The following is a 12,818-nucleotide window of genomic DNA, read 5'->3' as shown; positions in this document are numbered from 1 at the left end:
TTAAATAGCTGTAGTTACATTTTGTAGTCTTCACTCCCATTTTAATAAAGGAATAACTAAAACATGTTCTAGGTAGACGTTACAGGTATCTGTTCAACTACCAGTGCTGGTTGTTTTGTGACATAACTGTGATGGTCATCCTTTGAACCAGGTTTATTCTGACAAAAGAAAATAAAATAGCATGAAGAATTAAGTTTTAAGCGTAATATTTATACTAAAAATACTATTTATGGGCTTAGTTAAAAGCCCTCTCTATGTTGCTTAAGGGATCCAATCTGTGGAATTTTAATGTTTTAGTAGAATTAATTCCAAGCTTACTTTTTTCTAGGCATGGCTGCCCTAGTGAATAATATTCCATTAAAGTCTTTGCAAAACGTTCCTAATGTGCTTGAAATATTTAGAGGACAACAGTGTGTAATCAAGAGGCTGCCTCATCAATGTCTCTTTTCTTTCTACAGCCTTCGGAAGGAATACAATATGCATGGCAGTCCTTTACATAAATGTATGCTTATGTGTGCCACCGTAAACAACACTGCACAAGATGGCAATCTTTGTTCATTACATATATACTAGTAATATTATGTAGTGAATAATATTATGTAATATTAGTAAAATCATGTAATGAAGCTTTAGAGGTAAGACAAAAAGGAAGGAACTTGCAAACTGGAAAGGCCAGAGGAAAGGATGCACCTTGCCTAAGTTTTCATGACTAGCTCCTAGATGGTATGACAGAAACCGGAAAATGTGAGTCTCTCATCCCTAAAAAAGCCATACTGAAGTCAGATTTGATATCAGGTATTATATATTTGCAGAACTTTGCTTTTTGACTTGACCCATGAACTCTAGCCATATTTGGTCTCGTAATTTTTAGGCAAGATGCAAACCATCTAAAGATTTCTTGTTTTATTTCCCCAACCTTTTACAGATAGGACCACATTAAAAAAAAAAAAAATTATGTTTATTTTTTGAGAGAGAGAGGGGGAGAAAACTCCCAAGCAGGCTGCACACTGTCAACACAGAGACGGACATGGAGCTCAAACTCACAAACTATGGGATCATGACCTGAGCCAAAACCAAGAGTCAGATGCTTAACTGACTGAGCCACCCAGGTGCTCCAGATAGGACTACATTTTTTAAAACTTTTTTTAATTTGAGAAGTAATACATACATATGATTATTTTAAAAATTAGCACAAAGGAGAGTATATTTTGAAGAGTAATTCATGTCCCCATCCCTGAACTATAGTCATCCCTGAAATATAATCTATGTTGTACCTGTTTTCACTTTAAAACTTGGAGATTGTACATGTAGATCTATCCCATTTTTTTGCTGCATCATCTGTTCTATTTCAACCTGCCATAATTTATTAAAGATACTCCTCTATTGATGGACATTTGGTTCTGCTCATTGTTTCACTGTTATAAACAGTGCTACGGTCAATATCTTTTTATATAAATCTGCACACAACTAAGAGATATCCTAAATTCCTGGGAGAGCTTTTGCTAATCAGAAGACCTGCATTTAAAATTTTGAAGGCTAGAACCAGGGGTACATTTAAATGAAATATGATCAGTTATAATGTTGCGCCCGAGAGAAAAATCTCATAATTTCCTTCAGTTAGCAATTCATTCCAGTGTACAACTTGAATCACGAAAGAAAAGCAACTGTCAAAAGAACTTCCCTCTCAAACTTGCTACTTCTGAATTTTATGCATTCTGATGTTTAAGACTTAGAAGCCTTGTTTCCTTTCATAATAATGAATTAGAAAATATATATGTCCCCACTCTTTCCAGAATTAGCTACAACTTTTCACATTAACAAAGAGATAAAACTATCTCTGAATTGATGCCACAATGCCACATTCAACCAGTGAGACTTCTTACGTGAAGTAGACGATATTAACACTGAGGTACCATTCACTACCTAATGCTTTATCCTTTGCATTTAAATCTGTATATTCTTTGTAAGGTGACATATCAGCAAATATTGGTGCAGTTCTTCATAAAAAATAAATGCACAAAATAATACCTGTGGCACTGGCCACATTATAAAATTAAGATTCAGAGAAGTGCAGAGAAAGTAACAATACTTCCAGCCTTTATTTATTTATTTTTGCAGCCATGTACAATTTGAGAAAATTTGCTTTTTTTTTTTTAAATTTAGAATGGCTTTGCATTGGTTTTGCATTTTGCATGGTGATAGCCTTTTGTAATATTTTTTATATCCTACTTTGTGTTTCTGGAATGAATTAAGGTCATTTTCAGAGGATGGTAATCTGGATTATGTTTGTAGAGTCAAACTGAATTTTCACTGCAAATACTACATAATACTCTTATCAAATAATAGCAAAGTAAGAGAAAAAGAGATACAGGTGTTTAGTAAAGAAAAACAACTGTAGAAAATACCAAAGCTAGAATACCAGAGTTCAAGCCACTTTTGTCTTTAAAATGTCTTGTACACAGAAGAGTTTAACATTAGTTTACTTTGAATAGTGGCACTATAGGTGATTTAAAATTCTTTGTTCTTTTAGAAGACTTTATTTTATTTTTCTACAATGAGTATGTGTGGCATTGCAATTTGAAAAGCCAAAGCTCTTTTTAAAAAGATATCGCATATCCTTTCAACTCTCCATTTTCTGTCCACACCGCCCCCCCCCCCCCCCCCCCCCCCCCCCCGCCCACAATCTTCCATTGACTTTTCCTGCAATGACCCCTTGGGACTTTTTTTTTCTTTAGTTTACTTTAACATGCCTGCTTTCTTGCTTTTGTTTTCTTATTTTTCCTGATTATGGTAGGGGACTAGTCCTACTCTTGCTTTGGATATGTAAATCAAGGAGTGAATTCTCAAGTAGACAGATATGATTTACAGCATCCCCAGTGCCCATAGCTGCTTGTGTTATCCCTTGTTAACAGCTGGAACAAAGCCAATTTTACCATTTTGGGTTTTTTTCCTTTTATTTTCTAAGTTTCATTTAATATTAATGTAACCATGTGAAAAATATTCTCTACCACTGCTAAAGAGAACATAGAGAAGAAGAAAGAATGAGGAGGGACAAGACCATTTACATTTGGGTTACATTAAATTTTAAAATAACTTTATTTTTCAGTACTACAGAGAAACCCATATTTGTTAATGAGTGGATTTTTAAGGATAGATTTAGCATGGTACAATTTGCAAATAGCTTTTACTCCGTTAGTTACATCAGTATTTTTGTAGCTAGTAGGTCAGTTACCACCATTGTTAATGTTTCAGATGTTCTTGATTCATTTGGAAAAGCTGACTTGGGGTTGGGGTAGGGGGCAGTTAGAGAAGGAGGGAGCCAAACCATAAGAGACTCTTAAAAACTGAGACTAAACTGAGGGTTGATGCGGGGTGGGAAGGAGGTGAAGTAGGTGATGGGCATTGAGGAGGGCACCTGTTGGGATGAGCACTGGGTGTTGTATGGAAACCAATTTGACAATACATTTCATAATAAAAGAAAAAACAAAGGAAAGGCTGACGTCTGAAATAAATAAATAAATAAATAATAAATAAGTAAATAAATAAAAGAATTCTCTATTTATGAATTATCCTAAACTAACATATATTATTTGAATTTCTATTCTGAGCTTCTGTGTCTTTTAACAGTCTTTTGAAGTGTGTTTCAAATAACAGCAGATAATCACCATAATGGGAGTGAATGACTTGTGGCAAATTTTGGAGCCTGTTAAACAACACATCCACTTGCATAATCTTGGTGGGAAAACCATTGCAGTTGATCTGAGTCTCTGGGTATGTGAAGCACAGACAGTCAAAAAAATGATTGGAACAGTCCTGAAGCCCCACCTCAGGTAGAGTAAAAGTTCTTAGGATATAAATGTATGATTGTATCAGCAGATGACATCTTGGTTTTGTTTCCACTTTGTTTATTGTTGTTGCTTTACGTTTTGAGATTTTAAAATATATTAACATGTCTGCCTCTGCCATCTCTAAATTGATGACTCACAAATTTGTACTTCTTACTCTTTGAGCTCCAGATTCAAAGACCTAGCTGCCTGCTTAACATAGCCACTAGGATGCTTTGGCGACTAGAAGCCAGAAAATTGGGAGCCATTCTCTCTGTTTGACCCCTCCTCACATCCAATCTATCAGAAAGTCTTGCCAGCTCTACTTCCAGAATATACCATGTGTTCATAAACTTTGGTCAATGTCCAGAGGCACCACCTCACTGCCACCACCCTCTCATCTGTTCTGAAATGACCTCCTCATGAGTTTTCCTCCCTCAGTTCCTGGCCTCCTCCTTCTCCAAACTGTTTTCCATGTAGCACTTAGAACAATCATAAATCCCTCTTGCTTAAAAACATTTAGTGTTTTCTCAGTTCACTTAAAGCAAAATGTTAATAAATAAAATGTTATTGCATGTATGTAACCTTTTTGATACTAGTCTGATGTTCTTGCCATTATGTCATACTGCTGTGTAGACTTTCACTATCAATGTATGAAGATTAATATATTATTAATTTTTATATTTAAGGAACTTATTTTTTCGTATCTCATATTTAACGCTAATGGATGTAAAACTGGTGTTCGTTATGGAAGGGGAACCCCCAAAGCTGAAAGCTGATGTCATAAGCAGGAGGAATCAGACTCGGTATGGGCCTTCTGGAAAAACATGGTCTCAGAAAACAGGGAGATCACATTTTAAATCAGTCTTAAAAGAGGTGAGCATTTAGATATGATTCAATAATTGTCATATGAAGTGGTGAGTACATTTTACTCTGATAAAGGTTGTTATATAATTATCTTTAATACTCACTAAACTTACTGTAAATAGAAGGCCAGTGTGTATAGAGACAAGTTGATATTCTGTAGTGAAACTGACCAAGTTCAAGCCCTGGCTCTGGCATATAGAAATTCTGAGATGTTGAGCAAGATTTTTAAATTATATCTGCCTCATTTCCTATCCTGTGCAATGAGGAAAGTAGCACTTTGCAGGGATAGGGTGAAAATTAGAAAAATTAAAAATATCTGATATTTAAAGCAACCACTGCATAGTAGGGAGTTAATACATGTTACCTGTTGTGACATCTTCAGCACTTAAAGAATTCCCAAAATAGAGATCTAATTAATTCATACTTCACTCATTCAGAATTAATGATAGTTCATATATAGAATATATATTTAGGACTTTCTAATTTTTAAAAGTACTTATTGTTATATTTTAATACACTTATATATTACAAAATATGTATTTTTATAGAAGTTAAGAAATGGAGAGATCATCTATAATGAAATATATAATGAAAAAAATAAAAAGCAACTATTATTTTGCCTCTCTTCAAATGTATATATTTTTTTAAACTTGCCTTTAATAGTGCACAAGTGATTTTTATCTTGGACTTTTTTTTTTATGTTTATTTTTGAGAGAGACAGAGCATTAGTGGGGGAGGGGCAGAGAGAGAGAGAGAGGGAGACACAGAATCCGAAGCAGGCTCCAGGCTCTGAGCCATCAGCACAGAGCCCGACACAGGGCTCAATCCCACCAACTATGAGGTCATGACCTGAGCCAAAGTCAGCTGCTTAACCGACTGAGCGACCCAGGTGCCTCTATCTTGGACTGTTAACTTATCATACCCTTATATGCCTGTTGCCACATTCTTTCCAAATCCATCACTTGTAATGGTTGTGCAACATGTATGAAATACTATAAAAAGCTCTGAAATCATCCCTCATCATTTCATACATGGTTTGCTTTTCGGTTCTCTATTACATGTGAACTTAGGAAGATTTTTTTGTGTACATAGCTTTTTCTTGTGATTTGGGATTTTAACATAATTACCCAAAGTGGGATGGATAGATAGATAGATAGACAGACAGACAGACAGACAGACAGACCAAAGTTTAGGAATGATTTTCTAGCTCTCGCCAGTCACTTTCCATCAGCACAGATATGAGATAAGCGGTTTCAGTACACCCAAAGAACATCAGGTGGTAGGAGGTTTATCTTTGTATTATTTAGTATATAAAAACAAAAGATATTTCTTTGTTTATGTAATATGTAGGAGTACATATAGTATATATTTAATATATATTGGTCTTTTTTTTTTTAAGATTTTTTTTTTATTTTAAATGTTCATTTATTTTTGAGAGAGTGCAAGATGGGGAGGGGCAGAGAGAGGGAGACAGAGAATCCCAAGTGGGATTGGGACAGCAGTGAGCTGTGAGCCCGAGCCCGAGCCCAAGCCCAACATAGGGCTCGAAATCGTGAACCATGAGATCATGACCTGAGCCAAAGTTGGTTGCTCAACCGACTGAGCCATCTAGGTCCCCCAGATTTTATTTTTAAGTAATCTATATACCCAATGCAGGGCTCAAACTCACAACCCCAAGATAAAGAAATTTTTTTCTTTTGTTTTCTTTATGTTAAGGATATAAACTTTTTATTATATTTGCTTTTAATTCATATCCCTGTTTTCTTTTTAATTATGGTTAAAAAGTTCATTTCTTTTAAACAATATTGTATAAATTAATCATTTTTTCTTGAAATTTTATTTTCTATTCACATAAGATTTTAAAAAATAGTTTTCAGTTGGTGACTTTTTCCACCTTAATGACTATCAGTAGTTGAAGAAAATATCTGTACTGGATTCTAATTATTTCTTGTATAGTCTGTTCCTAGAAATATCCATGGTCTGTATACTCAGGGCATTAATACCCAGTATAAAACAAAAAGATGTCCATCTCTTCTTGAGAAAATTGTTCCATTTCTGTTTCTTTATTGCAGTAATTGTGATGTCCTTAAGCATTTTGTGTGTGTTCAGTATTGCCTGAATGAATAAAACTTTCATTTTTATATTTCTGTACCCTCAGTTTCTAGGCCCTACTTCCTGCTAACCCACTGCAGTCTCTTAGGTATAAGCATGAAAACACAAATTAGTCTTCCTCCAATACCGCCCCACATGACAGACACTTAGGGTAGCAAAATTTACAACCAGCCTTCCAAATTCTGTGCTGGTTTTTGAAGAATTGGAATGACAATGCAGGAATCGAAAATAACTTCCAAATTCTTTTGTTTATTATGAAAAGATAATTCTATCTCCCTAAAGTCACCCAGCCAGAGTCCTGGAAAGTACTCTTTTTCTAACACAGTACTTTGTCTTTTTGAACCTTGTCCACCTTGGACAACATCTAGCAGAGGTTTGTATTATGTAATGTAGCATGCAAGCAGTCAGTTAAAGCAATAGATGATATTTACTTTATCAGTCTCTAAAACTACCGGTAAAAAGGCATTTTTCCTCACCATACCCAGTATTTCTCAATGTGGAATGTGAAAATGACAAGAAACAATGCAGTAGGCTATAAGGCTAAATTACAAGCTGTTCATCCAGATTCAACTCAAATGCAAGGAAAACTCACAGAGGATTGTTCATGAGTCAGCAAATTGATAGAAAGAAATCGCTTGCACAGACAATTGACTTCTAGGAGCAAATCAACAACTGACTCCTACTTGGTTTCCCACAACATGAGAGTTTCATTGTACAGACATGATAGAGGAAGAAAAAAGAACCTTAAGGTCTCAAGTAAAATTGGATAATAGTATCTTCTTTGGAAGCGCTCATGGGAAGAGCTCCCATCATGGGAGAAGAATTTTTGTTATTTTGCAGATATTAAATCTTACTGTGATTAACTATTAATCATTTAGAAGATATTTCTCTTTAATCTTGAGATAACAGTGACCAAAATGCAAATTGAATATTTTTAAATTAATTTTTAATTGAATGTGGAGTGCTTTTTTAAAGTTTATTTATTTCGAGAGAGAGAGACAGCACAAATGGGGGAGAGGCAGGGAGAGAGGGAAAGAGAAAATCCCAAGCAGGCTCTGCACTGTCAGCACAGAGCCCAATGTGGGGCTCGAACTCACGAACTGTGAGTACCATGAGATCAAGACCTGAGCCAAAATCAGGAGTCAGACACTTAACTGACTGAGCCACCCAGGCATCCTGAATATGGATTACTTTTTAATGGACGTTAAAATTTTTTAAGTTTTCATTATAGAAAATGTTAAATCAACACAAAAGTAATTAAACAATTATCATCAATCTTAAACAATTATCAACTCTTGTTTCACCTATGTCCCCACTCAGTCCCTTCTCCCATGTCGTTCTGGAGCAAATCCCAGACACAATATTGCTTCAGTCTCATTTCATTATCTTTGTCTAAAAGATAAGGGCTCTTAAAAATAAACAAAAACATAACAACAGTACATTTCTTATTGTCACACCTAAAGTTAAGCAATCATTCTGTAATGCCATAAAGTATTCAGTATTCAAATTTCCAGTTATTTCTTAAATATCAGAATTTGTAAAACACTTAAATAGTTAATATTTGTCATGTAGAAATCAGTTAAACACTGAAAGAAAGAGCAATAAAAATGGTCTTAGATATCTTGCTCCTACGTTTTCTTTCCAGTGCCTTGATATGCTGGAATGCTTAGGAATTCCCTGGGTCCAAGCTGCTGGGGAAGCTGAAGCCATGTGTGCTTATCTTAATGCCAGTGGTTATGTGGACGGCTGCCTCACCAATGATGGGGATGCTTTCCTATATGGAGCCCAGACTGTTTATAGGAATTTCTCTATGAATACCAAGGTACCTTTGTTTCTTTCTCTCTGTCAGCATTTGTTTCACAAAGTACGTTTTTAAAAGGGATTATTAAATGATGGAATGAAACAATATGTGTAAAATGATTACCACAATACCTGGCACACAGCAATTGCTAAATGAAATAAATGTTTACTGTTGTTACAGATATCATTGACGCATAGTTCATTTTCTTTGAAATGTGCATTTCTCTCTTAAGGGCTTGATTTGTTTCACATGGTTTAATTCTAAATGTTTTGATAATATATTATAAAAATGCATATGAAATGTTTTGCTTTGACCCCAGATTTCCATTTTTAGTAATTTATCTTCAACAACACCTCCAAATACGCAAGAAGAGATGTATGAGGATGTTAATTGCAACATTATTAGTAATTACAAAAATGTGGCAGACAACCCAAATGCCCATTTCTAGGGAATGGTTGAATACAGCCATGGTTCTCAGAGAGGTTAGGGGAAATTTTGGTTGTAACTTTTTAAAGTTGGCCAAGACAACAGACATTTGGTAGATTGGAGCCCAGAAAGCTAAAAACCTCTTGCCAGACAATTCTGTTACCCCTCTGAAAATGTTCATTGTGTGCTCACTGAGAAACATTGCCTCAGAGTCCATTATAATGTAATAACAAGCAGTCATTAAAAAGATACGTATTACTGATATTAAAGATATATTAGCAAGCAAAAACATGTTACAAAGTAGCACTTCCATATAATTCTATTTTTGCTTAAAAATATAGCTAATAATAAATATTTGTATTTATGCGTCAAAGTGTTTTTTGAAAGAACATGTACTACACTATGAATAATAGTTAATTTTTTAAGTGTTTATTTTTGAGACAGAGAGAGACAAAGTGTGAGCAGGGAAGGGCAGAGAGAGAGGGAGACACAGAACTTGAAGTGGGCTCCGGGCTCCAGGTTCCTCACTGTCAGCACAGAGCCAGACATGGGGCTTGAACTCACGAACTGTGAGATCATGCCCTGAGCCAAAGTCAGATGCTTAACTGACTGAACCCAGGGGCCCCACTAATAGTTAATTTTAGATGATGCACTTACTGGGAATGTTTACTTTTTATAATATACACTTTACAGTGTGTAATTTTGTAAATTGAAAATATTTTGTAAAACATCAAAAATAATAAAGAGGAACATTTTGACTATAATAGTTTATTTTTTAAGCCATTTTTGAAACTATGACTTTATTTCCGGATATTGAAGTGTTGGAGTCTGAAGATCCTGGTGATCACCACAATTTTTCCCACTTAACTTTAAGGAATAATTAAGCATTTAGAGACCACTCTGACCAATTAGTTTTTGTAATGCTTAATGTATAAATGTTTACTTTTTGAAGATGAAACTAAATCCGTAGTTTCTTCCAGGATCCACATGTTGATTGTTACACAATGCCATCTATCAAGAGTAAACTAGGTTTGGATAGAGAGGCTCTGGTCGGACTGGCGATACTACTTGGCTGTGATTATCTCCCCAAGGTACACTTAGATTGTCGTATTTACTTACTGGTCACAGTGTATCTTTTTTGATGTCTTACATGCTGCATAAATATGAAAATAATATGGCTATATGATTAATAACCTAACTTAGAGTATAATTTTAGGCATAATAAACAACTCAGTAACTAAAAGAACCAGCATTTCAAGTGGCATTAAAAAGCTGGTTCCTTGTGACACTGAATGTTGCAAATGAGAATGGAATAGTAACTAGTCCCACAGCTTGAAGATCAAGACTTTAAGACTTACTCTAGACTAAGAGATTCACATTCAAGTTTTACCACCGTTTTAAAAATGTATAAGAATCACTCTTTCCTCATATCATACCAATATTAGTTTCTATCACTGTTTTGTCTATTTTGTGGTTTTCAGTCTTCCTTCCAGCTTTCCAACTGCACATGCTCAATGTTATTACTGTTGCTAGGCGATGTAATTATTGGGGTAAGCCATTTATCCCTCCTTGCTTCTTAGCATTGCACTGAGTTTTATTCATGAAAACATTTTATTTAAGATGCACAATAAACAAATAGGTGTACTAATAGGTGAGTGATAAATTAAGCATTACAAGGATAACCCCATTCTTAAGTATGTTTAAAAATATTGAATGATTTGTCTTGTAGTTCTTAGTATGTAGTCCTGTCATCATGTCCTTACTGATCATTTCTGTATTCTTACTGAATCCCTTGTTAGACTACATATTCCATCCCCAAGAAAAGTCTATAATTTTATTTATTTTTTAATGTTTGTTTATTTTTGAGAGAGAGGGAGAGTGCAAGCAGGGGAGGGGCAGAGAAAGAGAGGGAGACACAGAATCCAAAGCAGGCTCCAGGCTCTGAGCTGTCAGCACAGAGCCCGATGCAGGGCATGAACTCACAAGCCGCGAGGTCGTGACCTGAGCTGAAGTCAGATGCTTAACCAGCTGAGCCACCCAGGCACCCCAATCCCCAAGAGAAGTCTAAAGAAGAATGACATATATATATATATATATATATATAGAGAGAGAGAGAGAGAGAGAGAGAGAGAGAGAGAGAGAGAATATATATATATTTTTATCAGAGCTTAGGGGAGAGGGAAAAAATAGGATACTAAAATTATTAACCCTCATTTCTAACTTATGTCCTCAGTGATCAGAGAAATCACTATTTTTAAATTTATTTTTAATATAATGTATTGTCAAATTGGCTTACATACAACACACAGTGCTCATCCCAACAAGTGCCCTCCTCAGTGCCCATCACCCACTTTCCCCTCTCCCCCACCCCCCATCAACCCTCAGTTTGTTCTGTATTTAAGAGTCTCTTATGGCTTGCCTCCCTCCCTCTGTGTTTGTATTTTTTGCCCCTTCCCTTCCCCGATGGTCTTCTGTTAAGTTTCTCAAGATCCGCATATGAGTGAAAACATATCATATCTGTCTCTGACTGACTTAGAGAAATCACTCTTTTAAGTAGTAACTAAAGGAAGCAGGAGGAGGGAAACTTTTAAATAACACAAAAATAATTATTTCATTATAGTTCTCATTCTGAAATAGAAGATTTTTATTTCCCGTATGTCATTATATAATAAAGTCTAGAAACAGCTGAATGTTGAAAGTAAGAAAAAATTCGCAAAATTAAACTCACAGAAACCAATTTTAGCTATAGTGGTGTTACATTATGCATTAACCTTAGCTATTTTGACATTTTCTATCCTTTGTAACGAAACCACTATCCATTTATATTGTTCTACTTAAAGATTTATAAGACTTATGGACTAACATGATTTACCTTCAAAAAGCTTAAGATGTAGCTAAATGCTAATATAAGAAGGGTGGTATACAAAATCTGTAGCAACCTGTATGCAAAGATATAGGCTATAGCCATGAAACAGACTTCTGGGAACCACTCTTATGCCAGGTGTGACCCTTTTAGTAGGCTGATCCTGACTGTAAGTGGGTTGGGAAGGAGATTCAGACTGGAGGGGAGACCCCTTTGCCAGCAGGCACTTAGGATGCTTGTGCAATGAATATTTATTAACCGATTAGGAAGTATTCCTTAACACTGGTATGTCTGTCCCAGTGCACATTGCTAAATGGCAGCCCTGCTTATAAGGATACATGCATAAACTTCTCTAGGAACTGGATGACTCAAACAAGAAATTGTCCTGCAGGTATACATTTATTGACATTTTATTGTGTGTTGGACAGTTAACACTTGTTTTCATTTTTCTTAAGTTTTCATTTCAAGAGTTAACTTGGAAGAACATTGTTCTCTTTTGATATCCGAGTTTTTAAATATTAAATGTTCATCAGAGTAAATGAACATGCTTTTTCTGATTACAAATATAACTTGAAGTAGATCAAATTAAAAGATTATCAAAGTAAAGTAATTAACATAAAAAGTAAAAGCCTTCTAAAATTCTTTTCCTCCCTCCCTTAAAATAAGTGCTGTCAACAGTTAAGTATATAACCCTGTGACTTTGTTGTTTGCATAGATTAATGGATGATGTAGTAGTTATTTTACTGACAGATTTAGATCACAGGGTGAGCTATTCTGCGATCTTTGTTTTACACATGGCAGTATACCTTGCACATCTTTTCCTATCGTGACCTAGTTACCTTATTCTGTCAGCTGCACAATCTCAGATTGCAGGATATGCCATACTTTATTTCTCCATTCCCCTGTGATTAACATTGGCATTTCT

General features: G+C 35.2%; 1 protein-coding gene across 3 annotated transcripts in view; it reads left to right on the top strand.

Annotated features, from left to right (window-relative positions):
- Positions 1-12,818, top strand: part of GEN1 (GEN1 Holliday junction 5' flap endonuclease) — a 31,929-nt gene that overhangs the window by 4,258 nt on the left and 14,853 nt on the right. For 2 of the 3 annotated variants that reach the window (XM_053201208.1, XM_015078372.3), the window contains exons 2-5: positions 3,628-3,830; positions 4,514-4,700; positions 8,449-8,625; positions 10,011-10,121. In XM_053201208.1, coding sequence (XP_053057183.1) covers positions 3,670-3,830; positions 4,514-4,700; positions 8,449-8,625; positions 10,011-10,121 — 636 coding nt within the window. In that variant the 5' untranslated portion in view covers positions 3,628-3,669. The remainder of the gene's footprint in view (positions 1-3,627; positions 3,831-4,513; positions 4,701-8,448; positions 8,626-10,010; positions 10,122-12,818) is intronic. The other variant, XM_053201209.1, reaches the window with a different exon arrangement.

This window comes from Acinonyx jubatus, chromosome A3 (assembly GCF_027475565.1).
Source record: "Acinonyx jubatus isolate Ajub_Pintada_27869175 chromosome A3, VMU_Ajub_asm_v1.0, whole genome shotgun sequence".
In the NCBI taxonomy this organism is placed as follows: domain Eukaryota; kingdom Metazoa; phylum Chordata; class Mammalia; order Carnivora; family Felidae; genus Acinonyx; species Acinonyx jubatus.
This window is presented reverse-complemented; position numbering and strand designations above follow the sequence as displayed.